Raw genomic sequence first — 22,793 nt, forward strand, 5'->3', positions numbered from 1 at the left:
AGAATGGAACTAAGACCCGAATTAGGTGAAAGCAACAGATATAGGGCACCGAGTTTCGTGTTGGTGAATAGCTAGCTCGTGCAAAGGCCCTTGTGCAACGCAGTTTGGCTGAAGCAGAGTGGACCAGGTTGTACCTGACCATAGTTTCATAAGGAGTTTGGAGATTATTCTAAATACAGTGGAAAGCCAGTACATTTAGGCAGAACTTTAATATGACATGATTTCTTATCACTTTGCTGAGTGGAGAATGGATTGTAGGAAGAATGGAAATAGATCAAGAGGGTGGGAGAGAGGGTGATGACTAGGGCTAGGTAGCTGGTGAGACATGGATGAATTCAGGGTAGGATCAGATGTGTTGGATGAGGGAAAAGAAGAAATGAGGGTGATTCCCAAGCTTATGGAAAGTGCAGCTAGGTGAGTGATGGTGCCACTTATTGAGATGGGAATGTTGGAAGAGGAACAGGTGCTGGGGTGGGAATCAAGAGTTCCACTGTGGCCATGTTGAGTCTGAGAGGCCCATTAAATATCCAAGCAGAGATGTCAAATTGGAGGTTGGAGCTCATGGAGAGGTAAAGGAGAGAGTTATCCACGAACACATAGATGGCCTTTAAAGCCATGGATCTTGATAGGGCCACTTACAGACTGGAGGTAGAAAAAAGAAGAGGGCCAAGGGGAGCGCCCTGGAGCCCTCCAGTGTTAAGCGGTTGGGCAGAGGTGTGAACTCTGACAAATGATACCAAGACAGTAAAGTAGGAGAAAAATTAGGAGAGTATGATGTTTTCAAAGACAAGAAAGGGAAAAATTCAAGAGGAAAGATGCTGATTATCTGGGTTAAATGCTTCTTAGAGGTCAAGTGAAATGCAGGCAGAGAATTGGCCAGTGGGTCTAACTTTTTTGCTTACTGAAAAATTTGTCAAGAGCAGTGTCTGGGGGCTTCCCTGGTGGTGCAGTGGATAAGAATCTGCCTGCCAACGCAGGGGACACAGGTTCGATCCCTGGTCCAGGAAGATCCCACATGCTGCGGCGCAACTAAGCCCGTGCGCCACAATTATTGAGCCTGCGCTCTAGAGCCCGCGAGCCACAACTACTGAAGCCCGCGTGCCTAGAGCCCGTGCTCTGCAACAAGAGAAGCCACCACAATGAGAAGCCCAGGCACCGCAACAAAGAGTAGCCCCCGCTCGCCGCAACTAGAGAAAGCCCACGTGCAGCAACGAAGACCCAACACAGCCAGAAATAAATAAATAAAATTAAAATTAAAATTAAAAAATTAAAAAAAAAAAAAAAAAAAGAGCAGTGCCTGGGGAGAGGTAGGGGAAGGAGCCTGATGGGAATGGGTGAGGAGAGAATGGATGTTCAAGAGTGGAAGGAAGGAAGAGAAAAAACGTTTGGCTATGAAAAGGGGCAGAGACATTGTGTGGTAGCTGGAAACAGATATCAGCGTCTTGAGAGTTTTCATAACTATGAGAGATGCTAGAACAAATTTCAAAGGTGACAAAGAATGATCCAGAAGAGAAGGGAAAATTGAAATTTATTGAAGCCTTACTTAGTGTGTTAAGAGCTTTACAAACTTTCGTCCTCACAATGTTTTACGGATCAGGCAATTGAGGTTAAATAACTTGCCCAAGATCATGCAGCTAAAGGTGGCAGAGCTGAGAGGCCACCCAGATTTTTCTGACCCTTCATGCCTCACCACCCCATTGCACAGGCATACAGCCCCTTGTGCTTGAACAACCGGGACATGCCTTTGCCCTGGCCACAGGGCCCGTGGTGAATCAGAGAGAGTTACTCTCATGCTGGAGGAACAGGGCTTTATTTTCCTCCTCCAACGCTGTAAGCAGGGTCATCTCTCCGCACAGCCTGAACACCCATGCAGCGCAGGACAGAAGGTCTCCCCAGGCTGGAGGGGCAGAGGCAAGCAGCAGGAGCCCCTAGAGGTAGGAGGGAAAGGGATACTTCTGGGGGTGTTCAGCAGGTTTCTTTTTGTGTCAGCCAGTGCAAGGGGGTGCTGGAGGCTGCTGGTCCCAACCAGCTGGTGCCTGTGGCCCCAGCATTCATCTGGATCTGTTCAGTGTGGGAGGACACCCAGGTCAGAGCCCAGTCTCCTGGCTGCCCCCATTGAGGCTGAGGCTGTGGGGGCGGGTGCCACGCTCCAGCCTGCGGCCAGACAGGAGGCGTCTCAGGGAGGAGCCGGAGCTGAGGTCGCCGCAGCTGCGAAGGTGGAGGCTCTCTCGGCCTGGCCGGCCCCATGGGCTCCGGGGCACCTAGATGGGGCCACAGGAAAGAGCATCAGTGTGGCCCCACCTGAAGCACCAGGCTTTCCTGGGTGTCTTCACTGGATCCCCTCACTCTACCTGCTTATGTCCATGGGCTCCACTCCCATTGGGGTCTGGGGCCTTCCTAGACATCTGGAGGAAACGAGTGACCAAGCCCCGGCCTGGCCAGCTGCCCTTCAGGTCCCCCAGGGAGTGGGCAGGTGCAGGGCCCGAGGGCAGGGGGACCTTCTGGAAGGTGGGCATGGGGTGCCGTTTCTCGGCTGAGCGAGCACGTAGCAACTTGGGGGAAGGGCAACGGGCTAGACGGAAGAGGCAGGCTTCAGAGCAGAGCCCTGGAGAGAGAGAGAGAGAGGGAGAGTGGGTGGAATGGGAGGTGCAGAGGAGGCCAGGCAGCACTCCCCTACCCACTGCCCCCTGGGCACCAACCATATGCCTCACCTGTATCTGCAGAGGAAATGGAAGCAGCTTCTTCCTCAAGCACTTTGGTATAAAGGTCCCTGAATTCAGCTGAGAAGGAAGACAGAGACAGGGACTGAGTGGGAGCGCTCAGTAGATGCGCCCGCCAATCTCACGGCCCTCCTGAGAACTCAAGCCCAGATTCCACACCCCATTCCCAACCAAGGGGGCATCATCTCTGCTCAGGTCCGCCAGCAACTAGATGGTACAATCCACCAAATCAGGGACTAAGGCGCTATCGTGCCCTGCTGCAGCCTCTCCAGTACCTGGCACATAACGGTAATGACAAACACTTTCTGTGCCAGGGCTAAGCACTTGACCTGCATCTCTCCTCAGTAACTCCACAGTACCTATGGTGGGGTACTGTTATTATACCTGTTTTACAGGTGAGAAACTGAGGCTTGGAGAGGGTAGGTAACTAGCCCAAGCTGGGAACTGTGAGACTGCGTTCCAAAAACCAAATCCTCTTCTTTTCGCCACTAAGCTATTGATGTATTTCTAGGAGGTGACATAAGAAGTGTCTACTGCAGGAGTGAATTCACCCATTCTTCCTCCCCAGGGGCCTCAACAGTGTCCCAAATCCTGGTGGGTATCACTGGCCCTCTAACTCCCAGTGCCTGCCCTCTCCTGAATCTTGTGGCGGCTCACCGGTGTCGCTGGAGGTGGTGATGCCCGGGTCACTGTGGGACCGTGGCAGCAGCAGCGGTGGTCGGGGAGCCGGCTGAGGAGGCCGGTGCCCCGGTGGGGTGAGGGAACCTGAGCTATCGCTGAAGCGGCGAACCGGGGCTCGGGGGGGCGGGGCTGCAGCTGGCCGGCTGCCTCCCCGGGGGACCCGCCGCCTCAGCTCGGGGAAGCAGGGTCCCACCCAAGGTGGCCAGCCCTCCAGCCGGTGGCAGCTTCGGGCAGCTGTGGGGGCACCCAGCGGGGGTGGGGCCTCGGGGGCAGAGCAGGAATAGGAGCGGGCAGCTCTCGGGGGCCGCCGGGGCAGGGGGCTGTCCTCAAAGGGGCCCCGCAGGCCGCAGTCCAGGCTGAGGCAGTAGCCGGCGCGGCTGCGCTGAATAGAGCGGAAGAGCACGTAGTCAACGGAGCGCACGGAGCCCTGCAGCTCCAGCAGGCACGAGTCCTCCGACGGGCTGGAGCCCCCAGGGAGGTCACCGATGGCTGACAGCACCAGAGACCCGCTGTCCATGGACACTGTGGGTGGTAGGCGCTGCCGGGTAGCACCAGCCTGGCCGCGCAGGCGGTTCCCCTTTTCTCAGGCCCAGCCTCTTGCGGGCCATCCTGCCTCCAGTTTTATCTCAGAGGAGACAGACAGCTAAGCCCAGGATTGCAAGAAGCCCCAGCCCTCATTTGTCCCTTAGCCACCCACTCGGTCTCGTCTCTCCCCCTCTGCCCCCCACACCCAGCTCTGCTATCCCAGGCATCCCAGACCTTGTCCACCCTCCCCACTTTCTGCTCACCATCTACAATGGAGGCCACTCGCTCACAGATGCAGGAGCCATCATGAAGCTGAGGATCAAACAGAGTGGCCTGCAGAAGACACAAGGGTCAAGGGTCGAGCCCTACACACTGATTAGGCCATCCCATAGGCTGCACAGAGCTCTGGAGACCTAGATTCCAGTCCAGCTTTGTCACTTTGTTCAAGTCACTTATGCGGGCCTCAGTTTCCACATCTGTAAAATGGAAATAATAGTTCTTACCCCACCCACCTCGCCAAGCTCTCAGGCAGATCAAAGATGACAGTGAATGTGCTAGTGCTATAAAGATCATGAGAGCTAGTATTATCTTTATCCAGTGATAGCAGCTCACCCAGCTTTTCAGGCTCTATCTCTGACTCCCCAGCCCACACCAAGCCCTGCTCTCACCTGGCTGTCTCCTCGTAGCCCCATGACGGCCTCATAAGAAGGGGGGCAATCAGTAGGATACAAGGGCACCGGGCTGTCCATGGAGCCATTGTAGGTGATGCTGGCAGGATGAGGGAGAGGGTCAAAGCCTGGGAAAGAACTCCTATTCCAAAAAAATCTCTCCCCACCAATCCCCGGCCTCAGCCCCAGTCGCCTTCCTTAGTTTCCCCACAGATTCCACCTGGCCTCACCTCTGTGCATCTGTTTCTGAGCTGCAGGTGTACTCTGGGGGATAGTAGGGCGGCGGGGGCACAGGCGGTACAAATTCCTCCAAGTCCAGCATGGTGTGTAGGAGAGGGGCTGGGGGCGAGGATGTACAGCCCAGAGGCCCCAGAGGACCTGAGACTGAGCGCTCAGGGGCCAACTGCTGGGGAGCAAGCAAGTCAGCAAACTTGGTTTCTGGGAATACAGCTCCTTGGCTCCCAAACTCCTCTCTCATCTACATTTTCTGGCCCCACCCCCTCCAAGAAGCTCAGTTCTGGCTCCTTTGCCAAAACCAGTTCCTCCTCTAACCCCGCCCCAGCAGAAGACCTTCAGCTCTTGCCCTGCCCATCTAGAAAGTCCTCCTCTACATGGACCTTTCTGCACCCAGAATCACTATCTGTTCTCTGTCCCCACCAGAACATCAACCCATTATCCCCACCCCCATCTAAGACCTTCCTGACTCCGCCCAACTTTTAGTCTCACTCTTCAATGCCCCCAGACTGGCATCACATACTTCTCTTACTCCCTGTCATTTCCCTCCTCACCTTCCTTTGGACCCCCTAAATAACCCTGCAACAGACATGCCTAATAGGTGACCCACAGCCCCTGGTGCTCAAAAGCCAGCACTGTAACCATCACCCCTCAAGCCCAATCCCAGCATACACACCCTGCCCGCATCCTACCTTCTTGGCCTTGACCCCGGCTCCCCACTCACCGTGTGCACAAGGTCCAGGGAGAAGATTTGGATGCAGCAAACAATAGCAGAGAGAGTACAGATTATGGCGGCACAAACCGTGAGCCCACAGACGCTAAAGAGCAAGTTCTGGGGAAGGCAAGAGAGAGAGAGGGATGTGAGAGGAGCCTGGGGTGGAGTAAATCCCACATACTCGGGGCCTGTGAGGACTCCAGGAGGAGGCAGAAGGGTGAGAACCAGGAAGATGGCAGGAGAGGAAGGAATGGCGGAGGGGGGGAAGGGGGGGTGCATGCTCACCTTGAGGGCCCCTCGGGCTTCATCACAGGTGGAGTTAGGGGCAACTTTCAGTTCCTGCCCTGACTCTGGACAGGGCCGCAGTAGAGGAACAGGAGGGCAGCACACACAGACCTTTCCGTCCTGAGTGGGAGTGGAGAGGGTGAGGCAGCCTGAATCAGGACAAGTCCAGGTTGTCCTGCACACCTCCCCCAACCAGCACTCTCAGGCTCGCTTTCCTCAAATCTCACCAAGATGCATTCTTGGAAGTCTCGGGCCAGCTGAGCGTTTTTACAGGAGAGAACAGAGCCAGCCATGCTGAGCATGACACAGAGCACCGAAAGCAAGGAGAAGAAGGAAATCTGGGGGAAACAGGGCACAGGCTCAGGGCTGGGACCCCAAGAGTACTCTCTACCGCAGATGGAGCCACCCTCCTTCACAGACATTTGTGCCTGGACAGCATGAATGGGAGAGTCAATTCCCTTTTCGAGGGCATAAATAGGCATCCCCTCAGGTGCTAGGCACCTGCCTCCCCGTGGGCATCAGACCCTGGCACCTACCACTAGAGTGAACGGCCGCTTCCAAGACACAATGCCAACCACCCCGGAAAACGCCAGCTGGGGATAGAGTGGGCACAGGCTCAGCCTGACAGGGGAGGCACCTGAGTGAGCCCCTCACCACAGGGTGCACCCAGCTCTGTAAGGAGGAGGAGGACCAGGAGAGGGAGGAGAGGCCAGGATTTGGACTGGCAGCTGGTGTGGAGGGGTGGGGCCCGAGGAGCCTCCCCCACCCAACAACTGTGCACCCAACTCACCGAGAATCCAGCCCAAGACGGGCAGGATCTCTTGACGCTCTCGGTGGTGGTGACAGATGAGGCCACCATGCTGAAGGTGACCACCAGGATGCCCAGGAGCACCTGAGCCAGCCCCAGCGTGAGCAGAGCCTGCAGCCAGGGTCGGTGGAGGCGGAGGTGGGTAAGGCCCCGGGTGCTGGGCCGGCTAGTCAGTGAGCGGCTGGAATCACTAGGCGAGGGCATCATGCCTGCCGCCCGGTTGCCTAAGCCTCGCTCGGCTCCCCCTGACGCTTGGGAGCATCTCAGAGGCGCCCAAGGCCTCGTCCTTCCTCCTCTCCACCCCCCTCGCTCTAGACCCCACCCCCTGGCTGGGTCCCCTGGGCCATGGCCCAGGGACTCCAGCTGAGGAGGGGGCCAAGGGAGGGGCGTCACGGAGGGGCCCCGGAGTGCTCCCTCCCCACCAGGGGCACTGGACGGGCACCGTGCCCGGGACGGCGATGAGGACGCGGGGGCACCGGCTCATCGCATCTCCCTAGAGAAGAGAGGCGCCGAGAAGGGCCGGTCCGGGAGTGAAGAGAGGGCGGCGGTCCGGAACCCAGGGAAGGGTGGGAAGGGTGAAGGCGAGAAGGATGGGAAAGAAGTCTAGAGAAGAGGGGAGAGGCGGCGTGACTCTAGAGGCGCGGTCGGTGTGCCTTCAGTGTCCAGTGGGATCCGAGGCTGCCTGGTGGGGAGAGGCTGCGGCGGTGCCGCCGCCTCCTGGGTCGCCAGCCCCACTCCCCTGCCCACCACACCCCCGCTCCCCCAGCTCGGCTGCAGCAGGTCCGGGACTGGAGGCGGGGGATGGGGATGGGATGGTGCGGGAGGAGGGGCATGGTGCGAGGGCCAGCGCGGTGCACCCCGGGAGTTGTAGTCCCCGCCAGAGACCCTGTGGGAGGGGGAGAGGGAAGGAGGGAGGGAGGGAGGGAAGGAGGGAGAGGGAGAAAGGGCGAGGGAGGGAGGGAGCAGGAGGCAGGGTTGCAGGGTGAGCTGGCCGCCGGAGCTAGCAACGCTTTCGGCTCCCACTTGAGCCCCACCCAGCCTCTCAGGCCCCTCGGCCTGCTGTGTTCCCAGCAGAAGTATAGGCTCCTTCCCTGTCATTAATGGAGAGGGGTAGGGAGCTGGGCTCCCTGGCAGCTCCGCGATTCCACCCCAACCGTGGACTTCCCTCCCTCTTCCTGCGCCTGCCATCATCGGACTCCGCTGCCCCATCCCTGAGAGCTCTCCATTTACACTAAGGCCAGGTCAGACCTTCCCTCTGGAGTCCACATTCTGCTTCCATTCTAGTCTCCTCCACTTTCTCTTCCATAAGGCCTAGTTCCCATTAAAATTCCAGAAACGGTGTGATTTGTGTTCCAGTTCCACTTTCTTTTTATTTAAATAACCGAAGCAACAGCCTTGGCACAGCAGAAGGAAGCTGGGTTGGGGTGTGTAAAGGTGGCAGCAGTGTGGCCTGATTGGGGGAAGGGGAGTGGGAGGGAAGCAGTGACTGGGTCACGCTGGGCTCCCCACACCCTTAAGTCAGGTTCAGCAGTCATGGCTGTGGGACTGGGGGCACTATAGTGAAGACATCAAGTAGTGACATCTCATCAAGTCCCAGAGACCTCAGGGATGGGGGCTAGGTCACCTCCCCTAAGTGGCAGGGCCAGGGCATCCCAGTTAGGGGTCACGGTGCCCGGAAGGCATTTTCGGCAGCCCCAGCGGCTGCATTGGCAGCTGCGGTTCGCACCACAGGGTTGGAGAAGACACCAGCTGCAAATTCTTGCTGGGCCTTCTGAAAGCTGGCACCTGTGCGGCGATACAAGGAGTGGATCTGCAAGTAGAGGCATAGACTTTACAGCACGTTCTGGCCACTGTTACCCCACTCCAATCTAACGCCATCACCACCACTCACCAGCCTGCAGCTCTAGCTTTTCCCTCGTGGCTCCCTACCAACCCACACCCACACATACCCCACAACACCCACCTCCCAGGTCCATTAGCTGAGAACCCATCCGTCAGCCTGGCCCTCCCCAGTTGCTCCTGAATGTTCCACCCATGCCCCTAGGGACACATGATCTCACTCTCCTAGCCCCACCTACAGCCCCTCACCCGCTTTAGCATCACAATTCCCAGCACAGCAATGCCAGTGAAGAACAGGGCAACCAGCAGCATGAGCACAGCTACAGCTGTGTTGGCCTTCAGCACCGTCAGAACAGAGATCCAGCCACTGTAAGGAGGGGAAAGTATGTGGAAGTGAAGAGGGGATGCTCACAGCTGGGTCTCTGTCCCCCCAGCTTCACTGCTGGTTATGTCTTCCCACCAGGGGCCGTTTTCCTGTCAGTCTGGCAGCTTTCCATGCACCGCAATCCCAAACTACACCTACTCTCTTCACAGTTTAATCCCAGCTCCTGAACGATCAGCTCCCAGCTCTCCAAGCTCTTCCAGACATCCTCACTCCAAACAGACCTTTCTGTTGAGGATTCTTCCTCTTCTCCAACCATGGTTACACATGTCTCCTCCAGGAAGCCTCTTCAGATTGACCACAGCCATCTTTCCCTTAATCTATGTCTGTTGAGAGTTGTGTCTGGGCTCTCTATCATGGAGGACATCTTGTCTCTCTGGTTAAATTAGCACCTCCCAAGGATAAAAACCACATTTCCTTTTTCTGAACAACTCCTATGCCAGTACCCAAGGCTGACTTGGTCTACAGGAGTGGGAGGAAGGGGTGAAGGTAGATGGCAGCCTCACAGACCTGAACCCCCAACCTGGGATGCCAATGGCCTGGAGGACAAACAGAACATCCTGGACGAAGAAAATGAAGAAGAAAACGAAGAAATTGAATGAACTGTCACTCCTGCAAAGAGAAAGAAAGGGAAGTGTAGGCAAAGAATTAGCGTTGGAGAAGCAGAATGGGACCCATCCAAGTCCCCTCCCTGCCATCATCCCCACTCCCCCTTCTTACCGGAAAGCCTTATACATGGGGCGGTACCAACAGACAAAGGAGCAGGGGGTGAAAAGGAGGATCCAGAGGATAGAGAGCCCAAAGCCTGAGCCATTGTTGGTCTCCACACAGAAGTTGGCCAGGCAGGCAAGAAAATTCAGGAGAAGAGCCAGAGTGTTGCCTAAGGGTTAGAGGAACAGGATGATGGGTCAATGAGAGCTCCTTTCCCTAGAAGCCCACCCCACAGCCCTCACCAAATGTGGCAGAGTAAGGAAAGGAAGGCGGCTTCTGCCTTCATAGGATCCTCAGTAGGGGAGACAGAGCTAGCAAATCTCAATCATGTGTGATCCCCTTGGCAAAGACGTTTAAATGATTCAGAATACGTTTATGCATAAGGACAAGGGGAAGGGGGAGAGGGCAAGAATATACATTTGCTAGAAGGCTGCAGAATAAGTTCTAAATACTATAAAAGGAGTAATCCAGTAAGATTCCTGGAGAAATGAGCCTTAAACTCAAATGCTGAGGATAGGTGAAGTGTCTAGTTCTGGGTGAGTGGGCTCCAAGAAAAGAAAGATGTACAAGTTACTACCTGTACTCTTCCTTCAAAAAGGCTTCTCACTACTCACACATCCAGAGGTAGTACATGGTGGATACTGTCTTCTGAAATTCTTGGGGGATCTCCATGGAGATATCCTGGAAAAAGCAGGGCTGAACTGGGCAAAAAGAAGGTAGAGGGGGCCAATTGTTCTGTCGAGCTGTAAGGCACAAAAAGAGCAGGAGGATCTCACAAGTGAGACAGAGACCAACAAATCACTCCCCCTTCCTTTCACCTCCGGTCCTCTCTTCTATTTCCAATTTGAGGGTTCAAAGAAACAAGGGCAAGTGGCAAAAGTTATTTTAATACTGAGTGTTTATTAGGACTTGTGTTTATTATGACTTACAACTTCTAAGCACTGTGCCCAGCATTTTGTATAGATGACTTTGTTTAACCCTCACAACAATCCTGTCAAACAGGTACAAACATTATTCTCATTTTACAAGTGAGGAAACTGAGGCACTCAAGATTAAATAACTTGCCTAAGAGCTCACCCTTAATAAGACATAGCACCCAAATTCAAACTCAGCAATCTGGCTCCAGTGCCCATGCTCTGAGGTCCTTTTTTGAGACTTCGAACCTGTCAGATGCCCTCCCCAACCCTATCAAGGATCCACTTACTAGCTGTGCCCCCGAGGGCAGCATGCTGGAGTTCTCGCTCCCTACGGTCCAACTCCTCTGCCTTCCGGTTGAGCTCCTCCTGCTTCTTTAGCAGCTCAGCTGTGGCTGCTGCAGCTGAAGCCTGACCAGTATGAGCAGAGGGCAATGTGAGTCCTGAACCCAGGGCTGGCCCCTCTCCTCAACCCCTACCCATACACCCCCTTTACCTGGGTGCTGTAGGAGCCATAGTTCTTGGGTTCTGTGGGGCTGAGCTTTCTCGAAGACTGCAAAGGGGGAGCTGAGGGTGGAGCTATCGGAACAGGGGCAGGAGGCTCATAGCTTGGTGGTGGCTGTTGAGTTTGGAAAAAACCTTAGGGATCATCTAGTCGTTCATAACACAGGAATCTAGAGTCTACTTGAATACCTTTAGACCTAGAACTCATTACCTAAGGTGGCAGCCCCTCCCCCAGTTGTTAGAAAGCTAGTTCTTGTGTTTGTATCAGAGAACTCTTTTACAACCTGCAGCAGCCCCCATAACCTCTCACATCGAGTTCCTTAGCCAGGACTCAAAGCACTTATCTACCGTATCAACCTCCTTAAACTTTTAAAAACTCTTACCTTTTTCTATTGCAGTGAGACAAACAGGTCTAGTCTTTTTCATCCCTTGTTTTCTAACTGTATATCTAAACATAGTTTGTTTTCTCCGCAACTCCAACCGGCCCCATCCCTTTTCTTCTTCAAAAAAGGCTCCCCAGACAGGGTCTTCATCAGGCCCTGCCAGACTCCAGGTCCTCCCAACACTGACATTTAGAGCTCAAACCGATGGATCCTTGGCCTTAGTGTCTTTAGAAGGATTAGGCATCCCATGGCAGACTGGTCTCTCTCAGGGAGCTAAGATCACGGTGTTTCTTCCTTTGCGTGCAAAAAAGTCCCCTATACCCCAACAAAGTGGGTCTGTTAGCATACCCTACCCTTCCTCGCTCGCCCGTGCTCTCCAGAATCTCACCTCCCGGGTCTCAAAAGGGTTGTAGACGTCAAGCGTGGCATACTGTGTGCTGGGTCGGTGCTGGATCACAGCTGGGTCCTGTGGGCAAAGATCTGGGGCTCAGCTGGCACCTGGTGCCTCTGGGGGAACTAACAGGGGCCTCTTTTCAATTGCTGTGGCTCCAAGGACTGCAGCTTGGGGCCCACGCTGTTGTCCCCATATTTGCCCCCAATCCTTCACGCCACACTGCCAGTACCAGCTCCTTAAGGGGCAGGGCCCGCCCCCCCAGGATGCTCACTGGTCTGGAGTAGTCGTCACTCCCACGTGGCGGCCCTTCCTCGGATCAAATGTCACGAACGGGAATACAAGTTAGCCCGACCCTCTAGACTCGAGAAATTACCCCAGCTGCCCCAAAGAGGCCGGCGCAAGTCACCTGAAAGGGGTTGTCAAGCTCGCCGGGCTCGGCGAAGGGGTTTCCACCGTCTCTGCTTTGAGCCATGTTTGCAACTTCCGCTTGGGCCGCCCCCTGCCCTCCACGCCCCTGCCGCGGCAGTGGCGGCGGCCGTGGCTCTCAGAGCTCCCTCCGCTCCTCTCGGTCCGCCCCGCTTCTCTGTGCACGGATTGGCTTTACACACCGGAAGGGTCACAAGGATCCCCGCAGCAGCAGGAGGGTTGCGCCTGCGTCTCGGTCAAAGGCAAAGAGGGAAGTGCCCCACGTGACACCTCTAACTCAGTCTCGGTAGCCAAGTACCGCCCCTTCCCCACGTGATTTCCCTCAATTAACGAACTACACCTCCCAGCAGGCCTCGCGTCAGAACCCCTGTCCCTCCTAGTCTTCCGAGATATACGACCGGGGTCTTCCGACCGGTGGTGGTAGTCTCCCAGGAGCCCAGTTGAGCACATTTTTAAATCTGGATTTCTGGCTTTATCCTGGGGCCCAGCCTAAGAGCTACAGTAGTCGAACCTCCTTCCCAAACCTTATCATTCCAGATAACCCTTATCACCGTCAAGAAATGTTACCCACCCATCACTCTCCTCCCAAGACAAACCGGACAGGTAAACTGGTGACCTGACTATGGTTAATTTTGGAGGGTAAGATGGGACTCCCTTCGTTGCCAATCTTCTCATCCCTCCACCCCAGGACCCCCAAACCTCAAACTCCAGGGATGGGGGTCAGATGAAGCACGTCATTTTATTTCACAAAGACTGTACAAAATTCCTTATAAAACATGGGATAGATGCCATCTGGTTACCTCATTCTGCCCCCATCCAACTCAGTTGTGAAGGGGCAAGTGAGGGTGGGAAAAGTGTGAGATGGAATAGCATTATGTACAAGGCAGGGGTTGAAGCAATAGGTCCAAGTTCTTTCATATTTACACTATTTCACATATTCACAGGTACATAGGGAGCCAGTAGGAAGGAGTGGGCTCCGGCTCTGTTCTCTTGTATAAAAAAGCACCAGTGTCCTGGACTGGACACCCACTGCTGTTAGAGTGGCAGGGGGGCCCAGGGCCTGATCGTCACCGACTAATATCCCGACTGGAGTCCCACAACTTGGCGGTAGGTGGCTCAGCCCGAAGGCGGGCGAAGAAAGGGTGTTGAAGGGCTTCGCCCAAGGTCAGCCGCTTAGCAGGTTCATACTCTAGCATGCTTTCAATCAGATCGAAGAGCTGGTGGTGTTCCTCTGCCTCTGAGGTCAGATACCGCTGGTGGTGGAGGGCAGGAAAAAGGTGAGGCACGATGCCTTACAAACCCTGCGTTCTTCAAGGCCCTAGATTTCAATCCTGAAGGACCACGGCTCTGCTTGCTACCATTATGAATGACCACACCGTGACCATTTCTGATGTCACAGCTCACCCTACCTTCCCACTAGCACAATTATTCCTTCATACTCTTTGAAAGTTCTACTTGTATATCCTTGTCAACTTCATGAATCTTCTTTAGCTCAATAAAATGTAACCTCTTCAAAGGTAGTTTATTCTTTTTTGCCTGACCTAAAGAATCCAGGACATTGCTTTCATCTCTGGTTGGCTCAAGAAAAACATGGCTGTCTAACCTCATTCCCTCCATAAAACCACTCCCTCTTATCTCTCTTCTATCAACAAAAGATGTCTTCTTTCAGTTTTCCTCCCCTTCTTTCCTAACCCTCTGCTTGTGAAATGCATTCCAGGGGCAAAACACCTTAAGAAGAAAGTGACCTCTGGGTGGTGGGCACAATTTATTCCCAGCCCGGCTCACCCGAAGTGGTTTGCAGTTTTCTCGAACGTAGCGCCCAGCTGATGTGTTCTCATCCCAATCCAGGCGACCCCGATAAAAATATTTCTGCTTCCTAGAGGGGAAGGGGGAAGTTGAGGAATCAGGAGGTTCCTCTTTTTGTGGGATGATTCCCTTCTTCCCCCATCTCAAGAGTAGCTGAGGGGAGGGCAGGTGTCAAAGAAAAAAGAAAACGATGTGATAGAGACCAATTTTGTGGAGAGAAAAGGAAAAGGGTTAAGTCCCTCCCACTCGAGGTTCACCTTGTCTTTCGGATCATCCGGGAAGGGATAGGACCCAAGATCCTTTCCATCATGGCTAGATGTTCTCTGTTGTCATGCGTCTGGGAAACAAAGACAGAACTGAGCATGGGACCGAGAGGGGATCCTGAGGTCTAGCCGCCAAGAAGATAAGCAATGTGGAGTGAGCAGGCAGCTCCTCAGCAGACAAGGAAATTAGGTAGGAGAATACCTAGTGGTCATATAAAACACCCCACCACTTACTTGGAAGAGGGTGAAGCCAACATAGTATTCGAAGATGATGCAGCCTATACTCCACACATCACAAGGCTGAGACCAGCCCAACTCTGGGTAGGAATGGGAAGGAAAAGGTACTGTGAGGCTCAGGGGGCCCTATCCTCACCACCACACCCCCTCACATACTTGGACAACCTTGCCCTTCCCCCCTTACCGAGGATGACCTCTGGTGCTCGGTAATGGCGGGTGGAGACAATGGTACTATGGTGTTCATGGTCAAAGGTGGCACTGCCAAAGTCTACCACCCGCACAGCTGTGCTCTTCACACTGCGCTCATCTCGCTTCTAGGAGCAAAGCAGGAAGAACATGAACCTCTGCACCGAGACTAAGAGAATGAACAGACCGAGCTTCTACCACTATTCTCTAAAGTGCTTCTGAGCCTTAAAAAAACAACTTTGACCTCCTGCCTGCTCCCACACATGCCTTCTGCTTTACAGCCGCCCCCATAGCCAGCAGACTACTTTAGGAGTGGGGGAGGAAGAAGATTTAGGAATAACTGTGGAATATCATGCAAGTCTCTATGCATCTGAAGAGTATACCCAAGTGACTAGTGTACAGTATTTGTGAAAATATATAGCAGGTAGCAAAATGAGAAATAGCTTCCTTAGCTGAGATCTCCATGATCTCCAGTTACTCAGTGGAGCTGACCTTTCCTTACAGAAAGAGAAGGAAACCCAAACCAAGAACCTTGAATGCATTTTCACTCTACTGGAAAGTTAACTGAGGTTCTTTTTCCAAATTCTTTTCCAATTTAAGTCTTATATCTCTCCCCTTCCATCTATTCTGGTACTGCAGTTTTACTCAGTCAGAGCCAGAGCAGAAAATGTGGGAGAAAGAAGTAAAAGGGAGGACAGAAAGGGCTAAGAGAAAGGCAAAGTGGCATGGCCACCTGTGCCCACTGGCCAAGGGGTGGACCCTGTCCATCTTACCTTCTCTAGGTTGTAGGTGAGTTCGTAGTCCGAATTCACAAACAGAATATTTTCAGGCTTGAGGTCCGTATGTGTCAGCTTGTTATCGTGGAGGACTGCAGAGGAGAAGGCCAGGTCAGGGTTGGTCCAGGTGGCCAGAGCTAACTGGTACCAGCTGACCCCAGGCTTGGTCACCTAGCTCAAAGCTGGTGAGAAGGCAGGTCCAGAAGCACTAGGCTGCTTTCTGCTCTACATCCAAATGAAATGCCTAGTCTAAGAAGCCCTGTACTTATTTAATTTTTGAATTTTATTTATTTTTTATACAGCAGGTTCTTATTATCTGTTTTATACATATTAGTGTATATAGGTCAATCCCAATCTCCCAATTCATCCCACCACCACCACCCCTGCCACTTTCCCCCCTTGGTGTCCATACGTTTGTTCTCTACATCTGTGTCTCCATTTCTGCCCTGCAAACCGGTTCATCTGTACCGTTTTTCTAGGTTCCACATATATGCATTAATATACGATATTTGTTTTTCTCCTTCTGACTTACTTCACTTTGTATGACAGTCTCTAGGTCCATCCACGTCAGAAGCCCTATACTTATTAACGTCAGATATACATGTACTTCTCAACCCATGTATAAAGATGGCTTGCTACGGGTTGTATTTTTTTTTTTTTTTTGCCACACCATGTGACACGCGGGATCTTAGTTCCCCAACCAGGGATCGAACCCACACCCCCTGCAGTGGAAGAATGGAGTCTTAACCGCTGGACTGCCACGGAAATCCCTATGGGTTGAATTTTTGTAGTGACTTTGACATGCGTCCGTCTGACTCCTGTGAATTCAACTCTGTGAAACTGTACTGTTATGAAGACTCAAGAGGAAGTATGTACTAGTCCCTACCTGGCCCCTTGGCTGCACTACTCCCTCCTCCCGCCTGGTTTGCTGGGAACAGAGAGCACTCTCAGCTCAGACAAATGTAAACCTCTAGCTTGAGGAATCTTTCTGTCTCTTTGTGCTTGCTGCCTGACTTACACTTTCCCAAGGAAGGGGAATAAAGGAAAAAAGAGGTAATTAGGTGCTTTGACTTCAAACACTTTCTCTTCCAGCTCCTGCTAGGTTGAATGTGGAGTAAGAGCAATCAGTGATGGTAAGGACATCAGTGAAGGAGTTAAGTCAGAAGAGAAAGAGAGGTCAACATGACAGTGAACAGAAGAACTGCAGATAATTGAGTTGACTGTTTAGGGGCTTCAGCAGTGCACAACTGAGACAGAAGAGGTCCAATGGAGGGAGGGGCTGCCCCAGAGTCCGCCTCGGCCCGCCCCACTCACACTTGACGGCCTGGCACAGCTGGAAGGCCATGTGGCGCACTTGGTGGATGGGGTAGGGCAGGTAGTTGTTGTCTTTGAGGAAATCGAAGGTGCTAAGGCCCAGAAGCTCAAAGGAGATACACATGTGGCCATGGTAGTCAAACCAGTCAAACATCTGGACACAGAGGCTGGGAAGAGAGATGGGGGAAGGGGGATGTCTGATGAGCTCCCATCTGCCCACCACCCCTCCAACAAAGAGGGACTGCATAGCTGTTGATTCCACATACTTGTATAAAAACATGCCAGCTATTATCACCAAGAAAATTCAGTTCAGCTAAGCAGTGGCCTTTCTGACAGACCCAAGGAGAGAAGTACTACCTGTGAAACTTCAAGCCATTTTCCTGCAACATTTTAAATAGTTAAAAAAAATTCTATTTGCTGAGGAGCTGCCAAGCACCAGGCTTCAGTGTGGACCATAAATTGTCAAAGTGCCACTTCTGCATTCTGACCCCAACTCCCGCTCCTGAAATTCACTCACCATCAGCCATCATTGGGCCCATGTTTATACCTACTTATGTCTTTGCTTAATACTCTTATTCTACATTTGGATTATGGAATGTGTGTGAACAGAAAAATTACACATAAATGTCTGTGGCTTCATTAGCATAGTTCTAGGTACTAAAAGCACAACTAATTTTTTGATGAAAATGTTGATTCTCAGTCTCAGGCCCATTTCCAGGGCATATCCCTACTGAGGCCATCTTGGGTCAGAGCCAAACTGCAGAGCAATCTAACTGCCCTGAAAACAAGGGGAAAGGATTAGAGAATGTCACAGACCCTCCCTTCCTGCCTTAATGTTCTACTACTCTAAGATGATGAACAAAAGATGGATGGATGAGAAGGTCTACAACTCCCCTGCCTGTCTAGTACAGGTCGGGAAGGTTTTCCTGTGTAGGGGTGGAGCCTCTCAGACTCCCCACATACTCCTTCACTCACTTACTTCTTGTTGTCAGGATCCTTCTCATTGATTTTCTCCAGCACATTGATTTCAAGTCGAGCTGCTTCCTTGTACTTTTCCACATTTTTAATGATCTTCAGGGCAACTCGAGCTCCGCCCCTATAGGATGGCAGGAGAGGCTTTTGCTGGAATCTCAAGAACATCTCAGACTGAACAGGGCTGCCTGGGGATTAAGATATCCTACCTCTGGCTCATTAGCAAAAAAGCCCCAGATAACCCTCACTACCTCTTTATGGCTACCAGGTGTGTAGTACAGAGGGGGCTGACAGTTACCTGCGATGGTCAACACATTGTACAACTCGGCCGAAGGTCCCCTCTCCCAAGGTGCTTACAATTTCATCTGAAATGAAAAAGAGCAGGGTCGGGGAGAGGGAGGGAGAGAAGGTGGGGAATGAGCTGAGTTCGAAGAAAAAAGGGTACAGCAACCTGGGGTGAGGAGATGAAGGAAGGGGGAACAGATACAGATGGTCACAGGGGAAGAAAACCCCTGCATGATTCCCACCACCTTTAACCCAGGGGCCATGAGAGCTGGGAGTGGACAGCAGAGGTCAATTCTCAACAGCAACTCAAACCACCCAGATAAACAACACCACTGAGAAAAGGCAAAAGAGGCTGTGACTTGGGTTGGCTCGGGACGTTAGGATGGCTATGGGACCATTACAGGCTATAGGATTGTTACGATTTGGCTTGTACATCGCTCTTGTAGCCAGTCCCCGACGTGGTAGATGAGGTGGCCCTCAGCGTCGTCCTCTACACTCTTGGCTCTCCGGCTGCTGTGCTGCTGTCGGGGGGCGGGGGGGGTCGGAGCAAGCCAGGTGTCGGAGCGGGGGCCGGAGGGAGGCGGGGTGGGTGGTGGAGGGGTCACCGGTCACAGGCGCCCAGCCAGGGGGGACAGACGATGATGGGGGACAGTGGAAGGGAACACGTCAGATGCAGTAAGGCGGATCGGGGTGAGAAGAGAGAGCGGCGCATAATCCCAAGGCCCCAAACCCAAAATGGGAACGGGGAGAGGCATGGGCAGAGCAGAGAAGTGGTGTCGTTGCCAATGTCACCCACAACCCCATGCTCTACACGATGCCCTTCCAGGCGGGCACAGGTCTCCCCTTGCCCCCACCCAAGCCCACCTGCTGATGGGGCCATGAAGTCCAGGGCTTGGGGGAGAAAGGCAGTTCACAAGCAAGGTCCCCATTAGAAAGTGGAGGCCTTGGGGGTGGAGGAGCCACTCCCAACACAATAAGCCCAGCATGCCAGGGAGGGCACTGGGGCTCACAAATGCTCTGTGCCCATCAATCTCCAAAGCAGATTCCAGGGCCCTCCAAGAGTCGGAGAGCTTCCAAGAGAGTAGACAGACTCAGTGCCCACCTCAGTGTTCATGCCCCAAATGCTCAGATGAGAACAAGGATACTTCTCACTTACCAGGGTCCCAGAGGGCTGAAGAAGAGTGGGGAGAGGAAGGGCCTGGGCTGACACTCACCGAAGATGAGCGGCTGAATGTCCGGCTGCGCCGCCTCTGCCGTCTGTGCTTCCTACGGCTGCTGCGCTGGCTGCGGTAACTGCTGTTCTCCCGATGATATTCGTAGGAATGCCGGTAGTCTGTGTCATAGTAGGCTTCTCCCCGATCCCGGCTGTAGTCGTTGCGCCTGTAGCTGCCACAGTATCGCCGGTCATACGCCCTCCGGTCGGATGAACGATCATCATAGCTGCTGTTGGACAACAAACACCCGTTAAGTGTATCTGTTCAGGCCACATTCCTTGTCATACCATGTAACAAGGTCCTCCCTCACCGAGGACAAGGAGTATCGCTAGAAAAGTTGCTCTCACACACTCAAGTCTCTCTGTGAGGACCAAGGCCCAGGGCAGTGAAGTAACTAAGCACAGAGGAGGATGCCCACACCTGCACATCACCAAAACCTCTGAAAACACCAGCAGAACAACTCCCTCTGAGGGCCTCCTCCTCCCCTCCAGTGATGCAATGGAATAAACAGTCATTTCTTTTTTGAGCTATTCCTGACTGATATCCAGCTTTGCTCCAAACTATCCCTAACCCATCCCTCCCACTAAACATGCTGCTAAGTTATTAAAACCATGGAGACCTAACTTTGTCTTGTCTATTAGCTCATTAGCTACCTCTAGCCCCTAGTTCTTTGCACTTGCTTTCCCTTTGTCTGGGACACTTCTCTCGTCTTTCAGACAAGCTTAGATGTCACGTTCTCTGGGACGTTTTCCCTGAACTACACATCTTGCCCCACTCCAACCAAACCTGTTGGATGCTTCCTCAGCCCCTTACTATATACTTCCTCTATGATAAGACTCTTAACACCAGTGTAAATGGGTTATTTTGTTATCCGTTTTGAGCATAACCTTCCACCAGCTACTTAGCTTGAAACCAATAAATCTTTGTTGAATAAACGAATAAGTGAGTGGGCCAAGTGTGAGTTTCTCTTCCTGAAGCCTCACCTCCGGGAACGGACATGGTAGCTGTCTTCCCGTCGGCGCCGCCGTGTCCGGTCACTGCTGCTTGACCAGGAGCGGCTTCTTCGTCTCTTATGCTTTCGGCTCCGATAGTGTTCGTGGTAACTCCCCCGGCTGCCTCTCTCTGAAGAGTGGTATCTTCGAGGATGAGGCATCTGGAAGGGAAGGAAAAGTAGCAATAGTGGGGCGAGCTCTGAGTTTTCAGAAGTGCCCTCCAAGGACTGGCTGCTCCAGAGATGCTAAGCTGCTTTCTGCTCTTCAATTTCTACTTTTTTTTTAAACCACTCACAACTTCCTCAGTCCTCCTCTGTGCTTACAATTCCTCCTTAATGGAGTATATCTATTCACCTACTAACTCTAGCTAAAAATTTTAGGAATCTTCCCCCCCACTCAGCTCATTGCTCTATTCTGATTTCCCTCAAACATGCCTTTATGAAGACACTTAGGTCTGGGCCACAGCTCATTACAGTTGAGACTGTGTAACTGATAAAGACTGCAACAGTTCATCATTGGCTGGTATCTAGGATAGATATGTGCCACGCTAAGTTCCTCATAACTCAACAAGATAATGCTTTACCACACACTATTATCACAAATGTTTTACAATCATTAAAAGTGTATCTTATCTCCCCAAATAGGCCATCCATGTCCTGAAGGCAGGAATCCAGTTTCCCAGGTTTCTACATATAGTTGTATAAACCAAATATAAGCAAGTTCCAGGGATCTGGGTCTGGCCCCTTTAACTATCTTAATCATTTCTCACATCACTGGCCAAATCCCCCTTGAATGGTTTTAAATACATGTGGCTCCAAGCTGCAGTCAGCTTCCCATCCAGCCCCTCCCCTTTTGTGCTTACTAAGTACAGAATAACTGGTTTTTAATTAATATCAGCACCAGTTGGCTAAAAGCTGGCCACCTTCTGGTTATTGGAATTGGAATGGCATAGTGCACAAATCCTTTTTTTCCTTCAAGGAAAGAATCAGAGAGAAATCACTGTCACAATCCAGGAATATGAGAAGAGGAGGGCAGAAAGCAATTAAATAGGCCCAGGGACAGAAGTCTTGTTGTGGGGGGGCAGGATTAGGTGTGGAAAAGGCATGACTCCAACATCTGGCTCCCACTCTGAGCTACTTCTCAAATTGAGGACGGTGGCATTTGATTCATTCCTGGCCTAACAGGGCTTGTAGGAAACCAAGAAGATGCAAGCACAAGATTCTCCCAGGTAATCCAACCTTGCTTAGCACAGCTACACAAATGTCATCTCACCATATACATACTGCCACCAAAGTCCCTCACAGGCTGTCCTTCTCCACATTCCCCAAAGGATCTCCAGCCTGCAACCTTTCTCAACTTGTGCATCTTTTTCTTTCTCTTTCTCACTCAGAAAATCCAGAAATAACTCCTAGGGTAAAAATCTCTTTCCATATCCTCCAAGTGACACAGTGGTGTCTTCCCCGTCTCCGGCTTTGGTCCAACTTTGATATTCTGCTCTTTCTCATCTCTGGAACCACTCCTATCCGTACTCCATCACCCCTTCTCCTACTTTGATCCCTCCCAACTTCCCCACCTGTCTTCCAGAATACATCTAAGGTAGGTCGACCTTCCATCTCATCTTCCTACTCCTCACCTCTGCCACTTCCCGGTTCTCAGCCCTCCCTCTCTCCTAATTTCGCCCCGACCCCTTGCCCCCATTCCAATCTTCCCGCCCGCCCCGCGGTCGCCATCTTTCCGCGCGGCCCCGCGGCCCGCCAGCCCGCGCGCTCACCGTTCTGGCGGCGAGGCCCGTGCGCTTGTCCCACAGGAAGTCCGTGATGGCGGCGGCACTGAGGCCGGAGTCCCGGCACCCCCGCGGCGACGAAGTGCGGCTCCACCCCCCTAACCCGAGACCCTGGGACCTCCCGCCTAGTTCCCGGCCTCCGCTCCAGTCCCGCCCGCCCCGGCTCCGTCCCCGCCCCCAGGATCCGCTTGGCGCCGCTCGCACCGCCCCCGCCCGGGGCCCGATCCCAGCTCGGTCTCCGGCTCTGGCCTCTCCGATCCGCCGCCGCCACCGCGAGCGAGCACGTACGCACGCACGCACGTCCTGCGTCGCTTCCCAGCTACCCCTGGGCTCCGCCCCCAGGACCGCGCACGCCAGCGCGTCCTCGCGTAGCTCGCGGCAGTCCGCCCGTGAGAGCGGAGGAGGTGCTAGGGCGGAAGTTCATGGGGGCGGGGAGAGAGTCGTCGGGGATTACCAGGCCCGCGCCCCCCGTCCCCCTTCCCGCCTCGTGTCCTTCCGTATCCTTCCTCGATCTTTTACCTATTTCATGAGACTTCTGTGGCTTGTTTTGTTAGGTTTGGAGGTTGAAAAGAAGGGGTTGTTGTTTACGGAATGTCGCCGCTCCGCAAACCTTTTGAGACTTGGTGGTGAGGTGTGATTCTCAAGCATAGCCTGTGAAAGTTCAGTTCTTAAAACAGTTCGGCAACCTAACAACAGCAAAGAAGGGCTCCCACCTTTCCTCCTGAGCAAAAGCTACGCACGTTTCGGGGTGGGTGGGGGAGCGGAGTATGGCCTTG

General features: G+C 53.1%; 3 protein-coding genes across 9 annotated transcripts; all 3 read right to left on the minus strand.

Annotated features, from left to right (window-relative positions):
- Positions 1-1,542: 1,542 nt before the first annotated feature.
- ENTREP3 (endosomal transmembrane epsin interactor 3) lies at positions 1,543-7,402 on the minus strand. 3 transcript variants are annotated; one of them, XM_059902092.1, is made up of 12 exons: positions 6,619-7,402; positions 6,365-6,421; positions 6,056-6,166; positions 5,829-5,948; positions 5,553-5,660; positions 4,825-4,997; positions 4,595-4,694; positions 4,190-4,259; positions 3,378-3,923; positions 2,712-2,780; positions 2,352-2,605; positions 1,543-2,261 (listed from the first exon to the last, which is right to left on the minus strand). In XM_059902092.1, exons 1-12 carry the CDS (start codon positions 6,841-6,843, stop codon positions 2,088-2,090), a joined length of 2,007 nt encoding a protein of 668 aa, XP_059758075.1. In that variant the 5' UTR covers positions 6,844-7,402; the 3' UTR covers positions 1,543-2,087. The 3 variants fall into 3 exon arrangements, with proteins under 3 accessions (XP_059758075.1, XP_059758070.1, XP_059758082.1); XM_059902087.1 differs by having other exon boundaries at positions 4,825-5,000; XM_059902099.1 differs by lacking the exon at positions 6,365-6,421 and having other exon boundaries at positions 4,825-5,000.
- A 578-nt stretch (positions 7,403-7,980) lies between these two features.
- Positions 7,981-12,426, minus strand: SCAMP3 (secretory carrier membrane protein 3). The gene is made up of 9 exons (XM_059933135.1): positions 12,170-12,426; positions 11,758-11,835; positions 10,979-11,101; positions 10,773-10,893; positions 10,183-10,311; positions 9,578-9,737; positions 9,368-9,469; positions 8,725-8,842; positions 7,981-8,446 (listed from the first exon to the last, which is right to left on the minus strand). The coding sequence occupies exons 1-9, from the start codon at positions 12,233-12,235 to the stop codon at positions 8,300-8,302; spliced, it is 1,044 nt and encodes a 347-aa protein (XP_059789118.1). The 5' UTR covers positions 12,236-12,426; the 3' UTR covers positions 7,981-8,299.
- Positions 12,427-12,909: 483 nt separating this feature from the next.
- On the minus strand, positions 12,910-22,274 carry CLK2 (CDC like kinase 2). 5 transcript variants are annotated; one of them, XM_059933189.1, is made up of 13 exons: positions 22,006-22,274; positions 20,226-20,395; positions 19,243-19,468; positions 18,462-18,546; positions 18,042-18,108; positions 17,751-17,867; positions 16,772-16,938; positions 15,455-15,549; positions 14,680-14,809; positions 14,493-14,575; positions 14,253-14,332; positions 13,975-14,065; positions 12,910-13,442 (listed from the first exon to the last, which is right to left on the minus strand). In XM_059933189.1, the coding sequence occupies exons 2-13, from the start codon at positions 20,393-20,395 to the stop codon at positions 13,257-13,259; spliced, it is 1,497 nt and encodes a 498-aa protein (XP_059789172.1). In that variant the 5' UTR covers positions 22,006-22,274; the 3' UTR covers positions 12,910-13,256. The 5 variants fall into 5 exon arrangements, with proteins under 5 accessions (XP_059789172.1, XP_059789163.1, XP_059789154.1 ...); XM_059933180.1 differs by having other exon boundaries at positions 18,462-18,549; positions 22,006-22,273; XM_059933171.1 differs by having other exon boundaries at positions 19,243-19,471; positions 22,006-22,273.
- Positions 22,275-22,793: the final 519 nt, after the last annotated feature.

The sequence above is a fragment of the Balaenoptera ricei genome, chromosome 1 (assembly GCF_028023285.1).
Source record: "Balaenoptera ricei isolate mBalRic1 chromosome 1, mBalRic1.hap2, whole genome shotgun sequence".
Lineage (NCBI taxonomy): Eukaryota > Metazoa > Chordata > Mammalia > Artiodactyla > Balaenopteridae > Balaenoptera > Balaenoptera ricei.